Here is a 21,423-nt window from a genome sequence, read left to right as displayed (position 1 = left end):
ACTACATGGCGCAGCCTATATACTAATAGCAAGAAGTGTAGCAAGAAGTGCAAGAAACAGTCTGCAGTGGCGACCCTGGGAGCGAGTCCTTCGTAGAATCTTCTAGCCTTCTAGAAGATTCTCTCACATTTTCTTTTCTTACTTTTTGTCTGGTTTTTTTTTTTTGGGTGTAATGTTTTGGTAGTATGAAAGAGGAAACATCCAGGATGTCACAGAGTCAGCAGAAGATTAATCCACGGAAATTAATGCCAGTTAGGATTAAACAAAACGACTAATATTTCTAACACAACACCCTACTTCTGAGAAATTAAGTTTCCCCTTGTACAAGTCATTACCATCCATGTCTAGCGTGTGGGGTTATAGTAATTAATTGGCGCCATTGCATCAATCCTTCTCTTTGGAAATGTCTCACGTATAGGAGATATACAAATTTGAATGTTTCAAACCACGGCGTGATAATGATCAACTAGTTCTTAGTCTATTGGTATTTTTCTTCCCAATGGTGAAAGAGGTCCCAAGTTTGAAATCCCTCGTTCACACACCATGACGTAACACGTCAAGTACAATTAATGTATCTTATTTGATTATGTGAGTTGAACACACTTTCACATGCGCAATTTCGCATGTAATTAAGTAGTACTCGTGAGTCGTATTCAAAGTTTATCCTAAAATGTTAGGCAAAGAAGAGGTGCCTTCTCTTCTTTTTCTTCTTTAAGAAAAAGAGATGTCTATGAAATAGTATTTTAGCTAGGGTTGTTGTGCAAAACGTTGGCGTATGGAGGGTGGTGTTCTCTTTTACGTGTCTTACAATCAGGGGGCAAATTTGCCAAACTATGCCAATGTCATCATCTGCTGACGTGGGCTGCATATATACACAGAAATGGATTAGGATTTGGATGCTTACTCAAATTACTGGTAAGTAATTGTGTGCAATGGAAGGCAAACCCGTGAGTCTGACTGACTAAGCCAAGTGCAGAGGTGTCAAAGATGATCAAGTTGCAGCAGAAATTTAGAGTCTATCTTCTCTGCGTGACTCACTCATTGGGGGTTGTTGGAATTTTTCTGTGAAACTTAAGAAACGATGACCTTTCAGCTAATTAGTCCATGAAATGGTGCTTTGCAATTTGCAGACACTTCTTCTTCCTTCCATGAAAATGTCATGATATCAAAAAAAGGTGTTTTTTATATTTCAACCAATAAATATAAAATCATTTATATAAACCATCGGCGCCCAGTCAACTACCAAATATATATCTTACCTCTCAGACTTCCACTATATTAATTACGTACCGACCAAAAACATGACAATAACAAACTAATGACTTGCTTTGCATTAGTTCTCATCTCCAACCGTAATAGCAAATAAAACTCTTGATCAAATTGAAGTTTGTTGACTTACGTGGCAATTTGAAAAGCCTTATGTGCTACTTGAATACTTTTTGCTCCAACAAACTCTTCAATTCAATTAATGCAATATTATGAAAAATAATTAAAAATATGAAACAATGTGGAAAATGTCTATGTATTTATTAAAAGAAAAGAAAAAAAAATGCATGTTTTTAATATTTTCAAGGTAAGTTTTGTTTTTCCAAAGTAAAATTAAATGTTTGAAGAGCCAAAGTCAACTTACCCCGTCCTAAAGAGAGAGAAAGAGATTGCAGCTTTGATGACTAAAGTTGAAGAGGCTGTTGGAGAGGGTTTTTCTGATGCGGTTCACCTATTTTAGAATTCCAAAGCTTTCGGAAAAGATGTTGGAGATGCTCTTAGTACATTTTGATACAAACAAAATAGTCGACTACTCTATACGGGAATTGTGCTGAAGTGCAAGGAAACGAACTTATTATTTTGATCAAGTGGATTAAGCTACGTCTATATTTTTGCTTTTCATACGAATCTCTTTTGCTTTTGAATATCAAAGTCTATATTCTTAATCCCATTGTGATAGACTAGTCATATAGATTTTCGAAGTAATTATGCTTCCGCAATATTCGGTTGGAATGTTTCTCCTAGTTGTCATTTTAAGAGAAATTTCTTAACGCATAGTTGATTGTTTGGTTCTTATTCCCTTGCCTTGTTGGAAATCCTAGCCATGAAAATTATAATTAATCCGTGTTAAGTTGATTTTGTAGTCTTAGTCACATTCAAATCTTATCCAAAACCATTGATCGCATAAACAAAAGTTTTATTGGGACTAGGGTTGAATATAAGCAAAATAATTGGAAAGCCATTCCCAATTTGGTGAGATTAACAATGTATTTAGTTAATTTAGTAATCGATAATTATTCATACACGCGAGAACGATTGACGTGTTGATTGCCCAAATTCAATTAGAATAAATCAGTGAAAATCAATAAGTATGTTGAAATTCAAAGGGAACTTAAATACCAAAGAAGGGGATGAATCATGAACATACACACATTATTTGTGTCCGGATGGAAAAAAAGAGAAAGCAAAACAAAAAAAGGGGCCCGACTGAAGAAGAAGAAAAAGGACAGCATCTGTTAGAATGAACCAAACCAGATTTATGCTTCTGGGTCGAACACTTTGTTCTTATTGGGCTGTTAAATACAATGGGCTTAAAATAAAATTAAACGATCACATTTAATTGATCACAATTTTTTTGTTTTAAGAAATTTACTTAATCATTCCTTAAGCCAATAACTCTGCTCTATATATATGTGTGTATTTTCCAAACAAATATGTTATTAATAAATTCAAATAGAACCGTCGTTTAGGCACGCAATTAATTTCATATCTAGACATGTCAATGGATCGGATTTTGATATGAATATGAGAGAATCTATTAACTTAACAAATCAAATACAAATTAAACTTAATTTTATATGTATTTTTTTTTTTTTTTTTTTTGGGTATGAACCACGAGGTGGTCCTGGATGGGCTCCAACTATGGGTCACCTTTAAGCCTTAACCACAACCTAGACTAATCCCCGCTCACACCGGGTCGGCCCGTAAGGGGTAAAGTGCTGGCCAAAGTGGTGACTCCGTACAAGAGCAGGGATCGAACCCCTGACTTCTCTTAAGGAATGAGAGTGCCGAACCAATCACACTAACCACCTTGGTTTATATGTATTCTTTTTAAGTAGAATGTGAAAGAGTAATTTGATTATTTTTTAAGTTAAAAACATTTAAGTAAATTTACTTATTTAAGTAACATAACATTACTTGTCAATTTATATAAACATTTTTGGCAAAAAAAAAAGTATATAAAATTTATTTACCAATATGAAATGAATTGGGTGATGAAATCAAACACCTAACGCATATTAAGTGGAGTGGTCAAACTAACATCATAAGTAAGCGTAAGTGGAAAATACCCTCGTTTGCGGCACGCGGTAAAACCGATGCACCCGATCAATCTTTGCAAGAAGGAATACATGTGGGAAAGCCTATAGAAACACGACACGTGTGCTATTCTACTCGTGCAGTTAAGCTGCGATCCACCACATTCCCATCTCCGAAGCTTCCAAACATTGCAAGCTGTCAACGGTCATGATTGTCCTCTAAAGCCACCAAATTCACAATGAGCTAAGATGCCCACGTGTACGGTTAGGATAACAGGGTTCATAAATGTAACAGTACAGAGCTCCCTACTCAATCTGTTGCCATAGTTAAAAAAACCCAAGCTCAGTTTCATATCTTACTCGTCATATTCATACATACCAGTCCTTCTCTCTCTTATTTCTCCAAAAACATAGAAAATAAAAAAATAAAAACAACAAGAAGGAAATTTCTGTGTTCCGGCGCGGGAAAATCTCACCGGCGACGGGTCCGGCGAAGGCACTCTTCTCGAACACTCTCTCATTCTTCTCAATTTCTAGGTTTTTGCCCCCATTGCTCTGTTTGTCGTGCTTATGTATAATTATGTATCTATGTGTATGTATAGGTTATTGAAAATTCAATTTGATCGTTTTGAGCTTTGTGTATTTTTCTTTATCCGTATCGTTCTGTGCCTACTCGCTGCGATCGAAGTTTAATTTTTCTGGGTTTTGTTTCTGCAGTGTAAGCAGAGGCTCTGAGCTTGGAGTTTGGACTTGCATGGATTGCGTTTTGGTTTCATCAGTGAATTTTATTGACGAAGCGGCGTCGTATAAGTTGCTTTGGGTTTGACAGAGAGTAACGGTTCGAGATTGGAGTGTGGGAGAAGCTGAGGTTGACAGTGTGGGAGCGAGTTCATTGAGTTAATGCTGAGGTGACTCAGTGAGCCTGTGTTAAAAATGGTAGACTCGAAACTCTGATTGAAGCTTTTTAATGCAAATGTCATATTGACATCTTGGCTTTATTTTTTTGGGGTTTTTCATGTTGTTGCACCTGAGAGGTATCTGACTTTTGATCAATGCTTGCTTTTCTTTGTGGGGTTGTTACTATTTTCTATACATTGTCCATCGAAGATTTTGTTGTTGTTTGGAAAATGGGTGCTTCTGTGTGTGTTGGTTCTTTGAGAAGATGAATCTTATAGTGAACCTAATCTGGTTTTAATTGTTTTCGAATATGAATGTTCTCTTAAATGAAAAAAAAAACAAAAAGAAAAAAGAAAAAAAGAGGATTGTATTTTGACTATATGTCAAATGGAAAGTCAAGTGTTTATTCTGTTATCTTTTTTTATTTACTATAGATTTATGGCATCTGGTATACATGCTTGACTTCTGGTGATGAGATTGATGATGATCTATTAGTTTCTTTCTTGCCTTAGTAATTACTAATTTACATCCATATAAATCAATTTAAAGTATCATAATGGAGTCTCATGTGAAGGTAAAGTGGGAGGTAACGACCTAAATTTCGCAGTGATAAAGAGGAACGGCTATATATATTTGGGGGGAGTAACATATCATGTATGAGCATGTTTGTCTTACAATTTCCCTTTGCCCGATGCTTAGTGGCTATATCCAGTGATTCTGGATCTCCACATTCACATTTGAGAGAGAAAAAATAACTAGACATCTGTTATCTAAGAGCATCGATTTTCTTCCTAGAATATGTTAATGGTTATTACTCAGTCGAAATAGCACAAGGCTCTCTTAGCTGTTAGCTAAGATGTCAAATCTTTGAACAGATATTATTAAAAGAATCTTCGTGTATAAGTAAAGGAGAGCACTTAGTTACTGTAGCATTGTGGTGATCCTTAGTGGGGTTTCATTAAGTTGCGGTGATCAGTTAAGAATTATTGCAACTTTGCATTGTAGAATAACTTGTGTAACCTAGATTGAAAAGAGTGTGGCATCAACATCAAGAATGAAATGAGCTAGATCGTTTCTGTTCACTTTAAGATTCTAGTATCTTTTATTTTTCATCCAAAATTAAGGAGCTAACATAGGATTTGTGCATTTATTGATGTTTCATCCCACAATTTTTAATAGGATGTGTCATTTCCTCGTTAAGCACAGCTGGAAATAAATATTAGTCATTGACAAAGCACATTTATACATTTTGGTGGTCATGTACATTTTTCTTAACCAATTAGTTAACTTGGCAACTTGGGGAAGAAACAGTCATGGTTAGATGTATTTGATCATACTAGCTCAGGAAGCTTTGGATCTTTAAGTTGATGATGGAAAACGTGATCTAATGAGGAGTGATGTGATGTAAAGGTGGTCCATGAGGCGAATAAATGCCTATTAATTTTCTTAGAATAGTCTCTAGTCTCTACAATTAGTAACAACTTGCTCTGCTTTTTTCCAAATTCAGCCTATTGTTTTTCGTGTCATTGCTTTTTGTTCTTGCAATATAATTATTGTACAAATGTAGTTTGAAAAACCATGCATGCATATTAGGAACTTGTACTCTGACGTTGAATACTGTTAAGGAAATTTTTTCTTTCCATTCCATAAAAAAAATGATTTCTCTCCAAGTCATTTTTGCGTTGTGCAGGGAAAGATTTAATGCTTCAGGGCATAGCTGATTTGGACAGATTTCAAAGGAACTTTATTAATAATTTCATTGTTATGGCAAAGATCTAGGTGTTGGCAACAAATGTTGCCAATTTCTTCTAAACGGAATTAACTTTTCATAATATTCCATTTTGCGAAGTCCTTTGATATTTGAAATGATGCATTCATTTGGTTGTGTAGGATAATATCTCTGGTGTCCAAAACTATTTAAAGATAAGCTCTTTCTGCATCGTGTGTGCCTATTTTCTTGGAAACTATGAATCATGTACGGTTTCTTTTGATCGCGCTTCAAGTTCAATCTTAAGTCATGCTGTACAATTGATCTGCTTATCCTCACGCTTGCGTTTAAATTTCTCCTCTGTTTCTGGATGCTATTATTTTAATGAAGATGTCTGTGTTTTGCATCCCATTTCCTCTTTCTAGGCTACTGTTCTTATTTTAACATTCTATCATGTAATCTAAAAAGTATTTATGTTTTTGCAGTCGTTCCAACCCAAAAGTTTTTGGATTCCGAGAGATGCTAGCTGTCTAGCTGATGGAGAGATGGGTTATGATAATTCTTCCAGAATAGAATCAAAGCGTGGTAACCGGTGGTTTATGGATTCCAATGGGCCGGAATTCTTCAACAACAAGAAGCAAGCAATGGAGGCTGTTAATGGCAGGCCTGTTTCAGGAGTTCCACATTTGGCTATTTCCCCTTGGGATAACACTTCAGGGTTTCAGTCAGTTCCAGGACAATTCACTGATCGCATTTTCGGATCTGAGCCAGTACGGACAGTCAACCTAGGTGACAGGAACATTCAATCTGTTGGAAGTGAAAATATGAATTTGGGAAGAAAGAGTTTCGAGAATCAATATGGAAATGATCCATCAGTGGGTTTGTCAATGTCTCACACCATCGAAGATCCCTCATCATGTCTCAATTTTGGTGGAATCAGAAAAGTTAAAGTCAATGAAGTTAGGGACTCTGATGATGTCGTGTCTGCATCTATGGGGCACTCCTACTGTAAGGGAGACAGTAATACAATGTCAATGGGTAACACCTATAATAAGAGCGATGACAACGCCATATCGTTGGGTTCGGCTTATAATACTGGCGAAGAGAATGCAATCTCAATAGGACCTTCCTTTAACAAGGCAGATGATAATTTCATTTCAATGGGTCATACCTTCAGTAAAGCCAATAGCAATTTCATATCAATGGCTCATAATTATAACAAGGGAGATAATAGTATCTTATCAATGGGTCAGCCTTTTGACAAGGAGGATGGCAACTTTATATCAATGGGTCAGTCATATGAAAAGGGAGATAGCAGTTTCATATCATTAGGTAACTCGTACCACAAAGGGCATGAGAATTTTATTTCTATGGGTGCAACATATGGTAAAGCAAATGAGAATTTCATCTCAATGGCTCCCACCTATGATAAGCAGCCTGATAATATTATGTCAATGGGCCCAAACTATGACAAGGCTGATTCGAATGTTGTGCCAATAGGTCCTCCCTATCATAAAGGAGAAAGCAATGTATCTATGAGTCACAATTACAATAAGAATGAGAGCACCACCATATCTTTTGGAAGTTTCCATCATGAAACTGACACAAATCCTTCTGGCGGGATCATCAGCAGCTATGATTTGTTGATGAGCAATCAAAACACAGCTGAGCAATCAGAAGAATCTGGTCTGAAGGATCCGGTTCAGTCAAACATGGATCCAAATGTAGATGACACTCTCAAACTTGATTCTAAAACTGATACCGTTTCCAAAATTAAGGAGCCAAAGACTGCTAGGAAAGCTCCTCCAAACAACTTCCCTTCAAATGTCAAAAGTTTATTGTCCACTGGTATGTTTGATGGGGTTCCGGTGAAGTATGTTTCCTGGTCACGGGAGGTAAGCTTATCTATCTGTTGATCTTTCTGATTTTGGTGACAGGTGATTCAATATTCTGTATTAGTTTTCCTTGTTTTGACTTGTATATGTTATCTTCTGCAGAAAAACCTCAAAGGAATCATAAAAGGGACCGGGTATCTATGTTCCTGTGATGACTGCAATCACTCAAAGGTAATGATCTCTTGTTTGATTCAGCTGCTTTGAAGTAAGAAGTAATGACTTTTTTTTATTTGAGATATATAACTTAGCTGGCAAATTGGATTGTATCATGCAGTCTCTCAATGCTTATGAGTTTGAACGTCATGCTGGTGCTAAGACCAAGCATCCCAATAATCACATCTACTTTGAGAATGGAAAGACCATCTATGCAGTAGTTCAAGAGCTGAAGAACACTCCTCAGGAGATGCTGTTTGATGCCATTCAAACTGTGACAGGGTCTCCTATTAATCAGAAGAATTTCCGGATCTGGAAAGGTGATGCAAAATTTTAGATGATTTTTGGATGACCTCTTTAACACAAACTTGAAATGTGATATCCTTACCATTTATGTTTATTGATGTTGTGAAAATTGCTCTCATATAGTTCCCTCTTTTTGACTTTCTTCAGCATCATATCAAGCCGCCACCCGTGAACTTCAGCGTATCTATGGAAAAGACGAAGTTGCTATACAATCTTGATGCGAGAATCTTCCTCATTAACTTTTTGGGGGGTAGATGGGATTGCATAGCACCATACAAAAGCTTATAGTAAATTACTAAATTATAGACTGCAAATTTGAATATTGGAGCTGGTGGATGTTTACAGGTATTTTGGCTATGTGAAATAGTTCATATTGAAAGTTAATTATTTTTGGATGGTGGACAGTTTACAAAATTTTGTATGCGTGTTTATTTTTCACCCTGAAAATCTATGAACCAAACATCCATAGTTATCGAGACTGGATGGTATAACCCAATGGTCGAATCAGCTTACAGATCATCTGGTAAATGTCCAGTGTGACACACCATTTTGGGCGCTTTTAGAACCCGAAGGGCATCGTCTTTGACATGAATGTCATGAATAGTTGGGGATTTATCCTGGCTCATATAAGTCCATTTTGAGCTCAAATTTGAGGACAAGCATTATTTGCAGGCTGCTGATCGCTGCTGATCAATGATGCAGCCTCTCTTTGGAGGCCACCAACTATTGTTTTACGTTGGCTGTCTTGGGAAAATGCTAGGCTTACTGCATTTTTATACCACAGTGTGTACTACATCTCTAATAGAGATGGGCCCCATTGTATTGGTGGGCTATATCTCTATTAGAGATGTGGTACACAATGTGGTATAAAAATGTGATAAGCCTAGCATTACCCTTAGATAAAATGTCGGCCTCCACTTTGTTGGATGAGACGAGATTTCTCGTCCAAATACACAATTCACAATTCACAATTCACAACTTAATAATGGTGCTCCTTTTGTTGAGAACTTAAAAAGAACATAAATATTTTTACATCAACCCTGTGAAAAAATTTATAATGATCTCCCAGAATTCAATAGTTTTCTCGAATGAACTGAAACTTTTAGCTGTCAATTATGTTTGTTACCCTGAACCAAAAACAAACATAATTGACAGCTAAAAGTTTCAGTTCATTTGAGAAAACTATTGAATTCTGGGAGATCATTATAAATTTTTTCACAGGGTTGATGTAAAAATATTTATGTTCTTTTTAAGTTCTCAACAAAAGGAGCACCATTATTCTTAAGTTGTGAATTGTGAATTTGGACATGAAATCTCATCTCATCCAACAAAGTGGAGGCCGATATTTTATCTAAGGCTAATGCTAGACTTACCACATTTTTATACCATATTGTGTACTAGGCCTGGATATAGAACCGTTCTATATCGAGGCCTCCCTCTGGCATCATTTGTTGTTGACTTGTAGTTATAGGCTCATCGTTTCGTTGACTCTGAGTTATTGATAATTGAGATGGAGGCTCGTCTTTGGTCTTGCCCCACGGAACCAGATATAGGCCAACAACGATGACAATGGCTCCAATAAGACTGCAAACCATGTAGTGGTATTGGGTCAGTCCATTTTTACTGCTGTAACTATTATGCATAGGCATATTGGGCATAGGAGAGAGAAATTAAAGCATACCTCCCAACGTACATGTGCTCATCTAAAACAAGGGAACCCAGAATTGCAATAATTACTGTGCCCAATGGGTTAAAAGCAGAAAAGAAAACAGGTCCCTTTTCTTTATTTACCATTCCCATAATGTAATAAGCAACCCTAGAGAGTATCCCCTGCATGAAAAAACATCTGTGACTGTGACTGTCAGTGTGAGTATATATTTACCATTCTTTATCTGAAGTAAAAATTTCTTACCCCATAGAAAGCTGCTAAAAGTCTTATGTCCAAGTGTATGGACCAGTCTGCATTACTGTTCCTCCATTCTACTGCAAGGGCCAGGATTGCTCCTTCCACCAGACCCCAAAAACATGTAAGAGCTGCCAGGGAGAGCTTACAAGGATATGATCTTAAGTGTAAATGCCTGCATTAGAATTCACCATCATATTATACTTTTTACTTTTTATTTTTTACTGATGCAGTAACACAGAAGCATGTGATCTAACATTTGAGAGTTTCTTACTTGCAAAATGATGAAACTAGACCAGCAGAAACAAGCTGCTGCACTCAATAGAGCACTCTTTGTGATGTCTTTGTGGTTTGAATCACTTTGCATTTGATGATGAGGATGATGCTGATTTTTGCCCTTTGTCCATGGCAAATTTAGTGCAGGCCCTTTGGCTAGTGTCAATATTATAGCTCCTCCAACTGTGATTATAGTCCCAAGAAACTTTGCCTGGCTATGCAGTTTCCTAATGATTACTGTCTCAAGCCTGCAAATCCCTCACCACAACAAAGTTATAAGCTTTATTTGCCTTACCAATGTGTTTTTTCTGTGTTTTAGTGGCTAAGGAGTTGTACCTAAAGATCCAGGCCATAAAAAATGCAATTGCAGGAAGAATATTGAACATGGCAGATGTGAAAGTAGCTGTAGAGTAGGACATTGCCATATAGTATAGCTTCTGGTCAAGCACAGGGCTATATGGCAATGTCCTACTCTACAGCTACTTTCACATCTGCCATGTTCAATATTCTTCCTGCAATTGCATTTTTTATGGCCTGGATCTTTAGGTACAACTCCTTAGCCACTAAAACACAGAAAAAACACACTGGTAAGGCAAATAAAGTTTATAACTTTGTTGTGGTGAGGGATTTGCAGGCTTGAGACAGTAAACATTAGGAAACTGCATAGCCAGGCAAAGGTTCTTGGGACTATAGAAAATTTCCCTGCATATACATCAAGAGAACAAACCTATCCAAGATAAGAGCAAATGGAGCAATAAGAACAGTGGCAAAGGCCATTCGGTAGACTAAGAATATGTAATGGCTCATCCCCTGGTTCATAGCCATCCTAACAATTATGGCCTGGCCTGCATAGGCACCCTGCAAGAGAGCTACGGCTAAAATCAGCTTTGCCGGGCGGATCAGGTTAGTTAATGACTCCATAATAAACTTTGTTCCAAGTATGTTTGTCCTCTCTAATGAAGCCATGAAAAAAGCTTGTGAGCATATAAGTTGTAGAGGCTAAAACACTTTCATTTTATAGAGCTCCAACCACCCCTTGCTTCTTTCTGGTTCGCACCACTTTGCAAAATCCAAGGGAGGTGTCGTATAGTAGTGTAGCTCGGAAGTCCGAGTGTCGTATCCACAGAGAGCGGTGTAAAGATAACAGAGCTGAAAAAGAACAATTATGATTGAAAAGTAGATTTATGCAAGATTTGATTTCAAGAAAATTCAATTGATTAAAATACTAAGGCATTGGGTTTCCGCTTTTAACATAAGCATGCAACTCTTAATAATTTGATCCACAAAATATTTTCATTTGTAGTTGTTCAAAATAATTAAAGCTCTTTTTAATTTCCTTTAGAAGTATTCTAAGCATAACTTGTACCATTGGCAACAAACTATCAAAAAATAATCTTCATCAAAATTCTATTAATCTTTGGTCATTCTCTTCTCTTTTAAAAGAATGAAAGTTTTTACTACACAATGGGAAAAACATGATTGAACCCATGAAATAGATTATCAAACATTCATCAATTAATTAAAAAGAAAACTACAAATTCCATTTGAACAAAAACTACAAATTCACATTAAAGCTTAAGTTTGGATCAAACTAATAAAAATTACACACTTATATTAAAAGCTTTCTCCCTAGCCTTAGCTAGGGAGTTAGTTCCCTATAATAAAATAAAACTAAAAACAGAAATTAAAACTTAGAAAGATTGAGGGAAGAGAGAAAGCTCAAGAGTTGTGGAGCTTGGGTGTGTTTGAAGGCTTGTAGAGCTTCCTATTTATAGCCTTAAATCTCAACAGCAACAATCACTAGGGAAATATTAAAATATGAAATTCTTATCCCTTTCAATGCAAAACCGTAGCCCATCTTTTCATTGTTTCTTCTTTTGGCATGGGTGTGGCACTTCATGCATTCTTTTCAATTCTTTTCTTCTTGGTTGCTCCATCCATTGCTTCTTTTCCTTTTTTTTTTATGCCTTGGTGTGGCACTAATTCTTCATCATTCATTTGGTCATTCCCAACTACAAATTGTTTAATGCCACCAAGTCTTGTTTGTTGCTTCATCCATTTCATGCTTTTTTTTCTTGCTCTTTTATGTGGGGTGGGTATGAACATAGCCAATGAACCTCAAAGTCTAGCTACAAAGAGATAAACACACAAAATAATATCAAATTAAATAAAATTAGTTACTAACAAATATAATGTAGGGATAATAAATGTGATAATTATGTACTCATCATTTCTCATACCTTCTGTTGAACCAAAAAAATTTCACACGCAAAAAAAGAGAGTGTGGGTTTACTTAATTTTTGGCCCACAACGTCGGGTGGGAACCCTCTTTACACTTGTTTTTAAAACAACTTTGAAACAACATGAATATCAAATGCTCCCTGATCAAGAGTGCTGCTATTTCCACCCACCTGTCCTATTTCTCCACCCACCTTAATTTCAAATTTTCAAAAACAAATTTATCCTTTTGTAAAATGACTTCTAAGGACTTAAGGAAAAAAAGGGATATTTTATAAATATCATAAGCTTATGGGTTTGAACGTCATGCTGGTGCTAAGACCAAGCATCCCAACAATCACATCTACTTTGAGAATGGAAAGACCATCTATGCAGTAGTTCAAGAGCTGAAGAACACTCCTCAGGAGATGCTGTTTGATGCCATTCAAACTGTGACAGGGTCTCCTATTAATCAGAAGAATTTCCGGATCTGGAAAGGTGATGCAGAATTTTAGATGATTTTTGGATGACCTCTTTAACACAAACTTGAAATGTGATATCCTTACCATTTATGTTTATTGATGTTGTGAAAATTGCTCTCATATAGTTCCCTCTTTTTGACTTTCTTCAGCATCGCATCAAGCCGCCACCCGTGAACTTCAGCGTATCTATGGAAAAGACGAAGTTGCTATACAATCTTGATGCGAGAATCTTCCTCATTAACTTTTTGGGGGATAGATGGGATTGCATAGCACCATACAAAAGCTTATAGTAAATTACTAAATTATAGACTGCAAATTTGAATATTGGAGCTGGTGGATGTTTACAGGTATTTTGGCTATGTGAAATAGTTCATATTGAAAGTTAATTATTTTTGGATGGTGGACAGTTTACAAAATTTTGTATGCGTGTTTATTTTTCACCCTGAAAATCTATGAACCAAACATCCATAGTTATCGAGACTGGATAGTGTAACCCGATGGTCGAATCGGCTTACTGATAATCTGGTAAGTGTCCAGTGTGACACCAATTTGGGCGCTTTGAGAACTCGAGGGGCATCGTCTTTGACATGAATGTCATGAATGGTTGGGGATTTATCCTTGCTCATATGTAGATAAGTCCATTTTGAGCTCAAATTGCGAACAAGCATTATTTGCTGGCTGCTGATCAATGATGCAGCCTCTCTTTGGAGGCCACCAACTATTGTTTTACGTTGGCTGTCTTACCATTGATTAGATAAAGGAAAATGCTAGGCTTACCACATTTTTATACCACAGTGCGTACCACATCTCTAATAGAGATGGGCTCCATTGTATTGGTGGGCTCTGTCTCTATTAGAAATGTGATACACAATGTGGTATAAAAATGTGGGAAGCCTAGCATTACCCTTAGATAAAATATTGGCCTCCACTTTGTTGGATGAGATGAGATTTCATGTCCAAATTCACAATTCACAACTTAAGAATAATGGTGCTCCTTTTGTTGAGAACTTAAAAAGAACATAAATATTTTTACATCAACGTTGTGAAAAAATTTATAATGATCTCCCAGAATTCAATAGTTTTCTCGAATGAACTGAAACTTTTAGCTGTAAATTATGTTTGTTTTTGGTTCACCTCCACGTTCTATATCCAGGCCTCCCTCTGGCATCATTTGTTGTTGACTTGTAGTTATAGGCTCATCGTTTGGTTGACTCTGAGTTATTGATGATTGAGATGGAGGCTCGTCTTTGGTCTTGCCCCACAGAACCAGATATAGGCCAACAACGATGACAATGGCTCCAGTAAGACTGCAAACCATGTAGTGGTATTGGGTCAGTCCATTTTTACTGCTGTAACTATTATGCATAGGCATATTGGGCATAGGAGAGAGAAATTAAAGCATACCTCCCAAGGTACATGTGCTCATCAAAAACAAGGGAACCCAGAATTGCAATAATTACTGTGCCCAATGGGTTAAAAGCAGAAAAGAAAACAGGTCCATTTTCTTTATTTACCATTCCCATAATGTAATAAGCAACCCCAGAGAGTATCCCCTGCATGAAAAAACATCTGTGACTGTGACTCTGAGTACATATTTGCCATTCTTTCTCTGAAGTAAAAATTCGTTACCCCATAAAATGCTGCTAAAAGTCTTATGTCCAAGTGTATGGACCAGTCTGCATTACTGTTCCTCCATTCTACTGCAAGGGCCAGGATTGCTCCTTCCACCAGACCCCAAAAACATGTAAGAGCTGCCAGGGAGAGCTTACAAGGATATGATCTTAGTGTAAATGCCTGCATTAGAATTCACCATCATATTATACTTTTTACTTTTTATTTTTTACTGATGCAGTAACACAGAAGCATGTCATATAACATTTGAGAGTTTCTTACTTGCAAAATGATGAAACTAGACCAGCAGAAACAAGCTGCTGCACTCAATAGAGCACTCTTTGTGATGTCTTTGTGGTTTGAATCACTTTGCATTTGATGATGAGGATGATGTTGATTTTTGCCCTTTGTCCATGGCAAATTTAGTGCAGGCCCTTTGGCTAGTGTCAATATTATAGCTCCTCCAACTGTGATTATAGTCCCAAGAACCTTTGCCTGGCTATGCAGTTTCCTAATGTTTACTGTCTCAAGCCTGCAAATCCCTCACCACAACAAAGTTATAAACTTTATTTGCCTTACCAGTGTGTTTTTTCTGTGTTTTAGTGGCTAAGGAGTTGTACCTAAAGATCCAGGCCATAAAAAATGCAATTGCAGGAAGAATATTGAACATGGCAGATGTGAAAGTAGCTGTAGAGTAGGACATTGCCATATAGTATAGGTTCTGGTCAAGCACAGGGCTGTATAGATAGATAATGAAAATGGGGTTCAATTAAGATCATAAAGAGTAGTTTAATTAAACTTAATGGTTCAGATTCTTACTCGAAAAGGCTGAGCAGCATTGTCTTAACAAGGATGGAGGATGTCATCTTCGGCCTCGATTTCCTGGTGATTAGTCTTAACAATTAGTAATTAGTTATGATAGTTCCTTAATCTTTTTTAAAACTTGCTAGACTGTTTGAAAATAGAAAATTTCCCTGCATATACATCAAGAGAACAAACCTATCCAAGATAAGAGCAAATGGAGCAATAAGAACAGTGGCAAAGGCCATTCGGTAGACTAAGAATATGTAATGGCTCATCCCCTGGTTCATAGCCATCCTAACAATTATGGCCTGGCCTGCATAGGCACCCTGCAAGAGAGCTACGGCTAAAATCAGCTTTGCCGGGCGGATCAGGTTAGTTAATGACTCCATAATAAACTTTGTTCTCAATATGTTTGTCCTCTCTAATGAAGCCATGAAAAAAGCTTATGAGCATATAAGTTGTAGAGGGGCTAAAACACTTTCATTTTATAGAGTTCCAACCACCCCTTGCTTCTTTCTCATACCTTCTAAACAATTTTTTCTTTCTTTTCAAATTCAAGTACTCAAACCGATGCAGTGAATCGAAAAACGATTTCTTTAAAAATAAAAAATAAAAAAAAACCCCATTTTCTGCATACCATGGAAAGTGGTAGCCTTGTAGGCCTTGCCACACTTTCATCAATCAAAAACGTTGTTGGTGACTGAGAAAATTTAATGCAGTGAGCAATTTATGGCAATGCAAAAAAAAAAAAAAAAGAGTCAGGGCTTTAGTTGGGTTTATTCCAACGTATTAATATCACAGACAATGAAAGAGTTGTGCAAGAATATATTTGTAGCAGATAAAAAACTGAATTTGAATTATTACATAATTAGGCTAATTAGAGGCAGGTTGTTGGAAAATGAGTCCCTCTTGAAAACGACCCTGTTACCCCCCCCCCCCCCCCCCCCCCCCCACAGACAATGACAGGTTTCACCCCTTGAAATCAACTAAGCCTCCTATAAAAAGTTTTTAATGAACACAAGCAAAAGGATTAGTAATGTGATTAACTACTCATGATCTACTCTTATTCTGATCATCCCAGACCACTTTGATTTGAACCAAGACTAATACACTTTGATAAAGTTATTAACTTGTACGTAACAAACATGTGTAGGTTTAATGGACGTTTTGAGGCGATGATACGTAGATTTTATCCTTAATCCCTATGGGGTTGGACTAGCCTCTCAAAATTTTGCCAACTAATAGATTAAGTGCTTTGCTTGTTGAAGAGTGCAAGCAAATATCAATTTGGCATTGAGTGGTTCATCACTTCTTGACAATTGCATTTATCATTGTATAAATTAAGCAATAACTAACCACTATCATTCCCAATTGCATTCATATTAGTGCCATTATAATTTACTTCAGTGTGGAAACAAGCATAATTTCACAAAGAAGTAATTGCAAATTGAGCAAATTGATTTAACTGATCAATCAGTAATATTGGTGTCAAGATGCCAGCTTTACATGGACCTAACTGGATTCAAGCATTCAATTATTTGGATTTGTGATATAAGTACCGCATTAAAATTCAAGACATTAAAACTCAAACCATGCAACACAAAGTTTGTGCCAAGAAGAGCATCCATGCCCATTTCAAAACACCTTTCTGCAGAAGGAGGGAGCAAGTAGCAACCACTCTGTTCCATATTAAAACTATGATTTCACTTATGGGATTTTCAAAGTAGAAATTTCCTCTTCTTTTTTTAAGTGACTGGTCCACTGTACTCATAATTCGCCAGAATCTTTTATTGATCTGCAACAACATAACAGCTTAACTTGTATAAGTTTTGGCTTGCACGGAGTTCGTTGCGAATTGAAAATTCAAAGTCGAAGCAGTTATTATATAGTTTTTGGTCTTCCTCCTTGTGAAATATTGTACATATCAGCTTCTTACTTAGTAACATCAATGGCCAAAAAATCTTTTATCTGATGTCACTGTCCTCTCCATGAATGTAGTTTTCGTTAAACCGGTGGAACCACATCATCTTTTTCTGATTCAGATGGAATCCGATCCTTACTTTTACCCCATAGAACCATATAGAGGCCAATCACAATGACCATTGCTCCAATTACTCTGCAGAAAAAAGAAAAAAGCCTCATTAGCCCTTCAGGAGAAATATTTTGAGTTATCTACATGATACACAAATTTCTTTCTTGCATTTTGCCACTGAGTAAAGGCTCTTCATCCTTTTTTTTTTCTTCATATAAAAAACTACTTAAATCCAAGGTGATCCTATATTTGGATTTAGTAGAGAGAGATTGATGCAAACCTTCCCAAGTACATTATCTCAGCTAACATGAAGGAGCTCATAACAGCAACAATAATCATGCTTAGAGGACTAAAAGCAGTCACAAAAACAGGTCCCCTTTCCTTCATTACCAATCCCTGAACGTAATACGCAACACCTGAACATATTATTCCCTGCACCAAAACATCTTCATGCTGTAAATACACTTGTAAAGCATATCTATTTATAGCCTGCAGAAATCTTGTTAACCAGAAAGCTTGGGGTTGAATTGAAATCTGCTTACACTGTAAACAGCAGCTAACAACTTAGAATCCCAGTGTATGGACCAAGCTGCAGGGTTATCCCATTCAAAACCTAGGGCCACCACGGTGCCTTGAACAGTGCCCATCAAGCATATCCAAGCAGCTAGGGAGAGCTCAGCGGGGTAAGACTTTAGCGTAATTGCCTATAGAAGCAGTAATTCTACCTCAATCAGTACAATCATCAATTTTCTTTGAAAAAGAAAAATAGAAAAAAGTTTAGACAATTTTAATCCAGCAATTGTGCCTCATTAAGATGACAGTGTAGGTGATAATTGTGTATTAGTCTATTTCCTTGCAGTTCAAATGCTATGGGGTAAGACATATAAACACACATGTAACTGTGAGTTGTTACTTGTTACTCAAGTTACATAAAAGATTTGGGATTTACTTGCAGATTGACGAAACCAGCCCAACAGAAACATCCAGCTCCAATCATAAGAGCACCCTTTATGGGATCTTGATGATCTGTGGCACTTGTAGATTCTTGATGAATGTTTCTTCTTGTCCAAGGAAGATTCAGCATCGGTCCATTAATTAGAGTCATAAGCATAGCTCCTCCAACAGTCACTATGGTCCCCAATATCTTTGCCAGGCTATGCAGGCTTCTAAAATTAATCTTCTCAAGCCTAAAAGACCAGTCAAACTAATTAATTCCACATTTCTGGACCAAGCAAGGAAGGGAAATACAGTAGGAATATGTAAACCACAGAATATTTACCTGAAAATCCAAGCCATTATGAATGCAAAGGCAGGAAGAACATTGCACATGGCAGATGTAAAAGTTGCTGTTGTAAGCTTCATCCCGGTATAGAACAGGTTCTGGTCGATTACAGGCCTGATAATGAGAGTAGACATAACTTGATTAGCACGATTCCAATTTGTTTAAAAATGAAAACAGCATGATTAAAACGTCTTTTCAAGCTTATAAGTTGGACAACATGTGGCTTAGTGGTCGCGGTTCTTAACTCTAATAGGCCAAGTAACAAAATCTTGGTGAAAACAGAGAAGGTCATCTTTGGCCTTACTTTCCTGCAAGAGCATCAACTTCAGTGGATTAGTTTCTTCATTGCTCAACATGTCAAATACAAAAAAATCAAGACACACGAAAGAAGACAGAGAGAGCCAGAGACAGAGTACCTATCAAACACTATGGCAAAAGGAGCTATAAAAACAGTGGCAACAGCATGCCGGTACACGACCAATACATGTTGGCTCATCCCCCGGTTTAGAGCAAACTTTGAAATTATGGACATTCCTGCAAACCCAAATTGCATCAGAGTGACAGCCACAAACGGCTTCGCCCGATTGATCATCTGAGCCATAGAGCTCTTAGACATATTGTTGTTCTAAAACTACGCCTCTTGCTTAATTTCTCAGTAGAGTGAAAAAACTAGCAGCTACTTGATCAGTGATGAGGAAAATGAACAAGAAGCTGCACTTACTTTATAGGCGTAGCAACTTTGGGTACGTCTCTCAATCTTGAATATTCCAGGGGACTCCACTAAGGTGAGCTAAAATACGATTCTGTGAAGAGAGCCCATTTCATCAAATCAAGCATCAAAACCGGTAGTTTTTTCCTCATCGAATACCATGCATCATATGATTCATATCTGACTCACAAGTAATAAAATCACTGTTCCAAGTGACTAACCCAAATATGTCAACCAAATGGTTGGCGAAAAGGTACCTCACTACATAAAATCTCAAAAGGCTTTGACAGCAATAGCCAAACTAAAGGATGCCTGAAAACGGCATAATTTGATTTGATTTCACCATTTATTCTCTGTTTTGGGTACTTATATTTGCATGGTTCTCTTGATCAACCCAACCATAAGTGACTGTTTATTTACACATTACAATGATGGGATCTTTCCCTATGAAATTACAATAAGTTTAGGGGAAAATTAATGAACAAAAAAGGGAGACTAAATGTGACTATATATACAATGCAGATCTATGGCAGCAAAATCTTATTCAATTATTTGCTTTTAGTAGTTGTTTTATAATACTTTTTTTTAAACACAATTTTATAAAATACAGTGGAAAATATAGAAGTTGTAAGAGAGGGTCATGTGCTCATATGCATGCATATATGCTTTAATTAGAGAATATGTTTGGCCACAAACAAATTGGGCACAATATGTCAATCAAACTATCATCCATTATCAATTTGGCCAGATGGAAAACAGCCAGAGACAATCCGAATCAGATAAAATTTGCAATTAACAGATTTTTTTTTTTTTTGAACCAGTGACTATAAAATAAAAAGTTTATATAGTGATAATAATTTAGAAAAATAATGATTTAGAAGATATTATAAAACACATTTTAAACTTATATAATAATAATAATAATAATAATATGTTCTGATTCACATTCTACAGGTCCAGGGGAAGTGCACTAATCCAATTAACATATATGCTTCTCATTGATAAATTGCCACTGAGAGTTTGAGTAGGAATTATAAAATGAAATTTCATTCATGGCCAAGCCGAATTTAGATCTAGTGCAAGAAATTAGTGGCTCTAGGTTAAAGGAGAGGGGGACATAGTTTAATTATCTTTATTTTAGGGCAATTAATTAACTGAAAATGCCATCCATCTCATACTTCCACATTTGTATTTGCCGTTTGCAGTGTGTTGATTAAAACCTTGACTTGTAGGGTACCCATTATATATATTACTTGAACCAATGTGCCCTTGCCCTTGGTTTATGTTGAATTGACTTGCTCACTTGGTTCATCTCTTTCACCCTCTCCCAATCGCTTGTACTCAAAAAGTTGAATTAACTTTGAAGTGTTTTTTTTTAAATTAATAAAAACCCATGTCATGCAGCATTAAATCTTGCTCTAATTTAGAGGTTTATCTCCATCTTCCTTTTATCTAATCCACAATTAAGGAACAAAACTAGTTCCTGAAGCAAAACTTACAACCAAAATATGGGTGCTCAGAGTCTACAAACTGGCTAAGATTCGTCAAGAACTACCAGGAAGATAGATAAACGCTAAAGCACTGCTTTTGCCTTCTGTTTCTTGCTATCGAATCATTCTCCCTCCCCAAAATTTAAAATAAAATAATTAAGTTGGACCAACATGACAAGTGCATATAGTTTTAATTGATACTAAAATGCTTTGCCAACTCCACTAGTGGTTGCCTGTATTAAGCATTAAGCACATGCTATGCAAAGTACAAGTACGCTTTAGAATTGACACAAATTCTAACCCTATTTGTTCAGCATCTTTACCAAATGATGAAAACCCAACACATCGTTGGTAAT

General features: G+C 36.6%; 3 protein-coding genes and 1 long non-coding RNA gene across 9 annotated transcripts; 2 read left to right on the top strand and 2 right to left on the bottom strand.

Moving 5' to 3' along the window:
* Positions 1–3,647: 3,647 nt before the first annotated feature.
* LOC110756726 (N-lysine methyltransferase) lies at positions 3,648–8,675 on the top strand. Of its 3 annotated transcripts, none has more exons than XM_088249572.1 (7): positions 3,648–3,798; positions 4,020–4,238; positions 6,090–6,174; positions 6,393–7,802; positions 7,905–7,973; positions 8,077–8,275; positions 8,409–8,675. In XM_088249572.1, exons 3-7 carry the CDS (start codon positions 6,166–6,168, stop codon positions 8,477–8,479), a joined length of 1,758 nt encoding a protein of 585 aa, XP_088105698.1. In that variant the 5' UTR covers positions 3,648–3,798; positions 4,020–4,238; positions 6,090–6,165; the 3' UTR covers positions 8,480–8,675. The 3 variants fall into 3 exon arrangements, with proteins under 3 accessions (XP_088105698.1, XP_021813880.1, XP_021813881.1); XM_021958188.2 differs by having other exon boundaries at positions 3,658–3,839; XM_021958189.2 differs by lacking the exon at positions 6,090–6,174 and having other exon boundaries at positions 3,658–3,839.
* Positions 8,676–12,949: 4,274 nt separating this feature from the next.
* On the top strand, positions 12,950–13,617 carry LOC110756732 (uncharacterized). Its single transcript, XR_002526712.2, has 2 exons — positions 12,950–13,155; positions 13,289–13,617. It is a non-coding gene; the product is annotated as an uncharacterized LOC110756732 (long non-coding RNA).
* Positions 13,618–14,115: 498 nt separating this feature from the next.
* On the bottom strand, positions 14,116–16,297 carry LOC110756742 (WAT1-related protein At2g39510-like). 4 transcript variants are annotated; one of them, XM_088249338.1, is made up of 8 exons: positions 16,192–16,297; positions 15,750–15,891; positions 15,570–15,632; positions 15,371–15,487; positions 15,033–15,282; positions 14,769–14,933; positions 14,544–14,692; positions 14,116–14,446 (listed from the first exon to the last, which is right to left on the bottom strand). In XM_088249338.1, the coding sequence occupies exons 2-8, from the start codon at positions 15,845–15,847 to the stop codon at positions 14,242–14,244; spliced, it is 1,047 nt and encodes a 348-aa protein (XP_088105464.1). In that variant the 5' UTR covers positions 15,848–15,891; positions 16,192–16,297; the 3' UTR covers positions 14,116–14,241. The 4 variants fall into 4 exon arrangements, with proteins under 4 accessions (XP_088105464.1, XP_088105462.1, XP_021813901.1 ...); XM_088249336.1 differs by having other exon boundaries at positions 15,750–15,880; XM_021958209.2 differs by lacking the exon at positions 16,192–16,297 and having other exon boundaries at positions 15,750–16,095.
* Positions 16,298–17,159: 862 nt separating this feature from the next.
* On the bottom strand, positions 17,160–19,573 carry LOC110756595 (WAT1-related protein At2g39510-like). Its single transcript, XM_021958040.2, has 7 exons — positions 19,285–19,573; positions 19,114–19,176; positions 18,866–18,982; positions 18,536–18,773; positions 18,129–18,290; positions 17,867–18,018; positions 17,160–17,670 (listed from the first exon to the last, which is right to left on the bottom strand). Exons 1-7 carry the CDS (start codon positions 19,482–19,484, stop codon positions 17,559–17,561), a joined length of 1,044 nt encoding a protein of 347 aa, XP_021813732.1. The 5' UTR covers positions 19,485–19,573; the 3' UTR covers positions 17,160–17,558.
* Positions 19,574–21,423: the final 1,850 nt, after the last annotated feature.

The sequence above is a fragment of the Prunus avium genome, chromosome 2 (assembly GCF_965620075.1).
Source record: "Prunus avium chromosome 2, drPruAviu1.hap1.1, whole genome shotgun sequence".
NCBI classification, from domain to species: Eukaryota; Viridiplantae; Streptophyta; class Magnoliopsida; order Rosales; family Rosaceae; genus Prunus; species Prunus avium.
The sequence above is the reverse complement of the archived record's forward strand: the minus strand, read 5'-3'. Positions and strand labels throughout refer to the sequence as shown.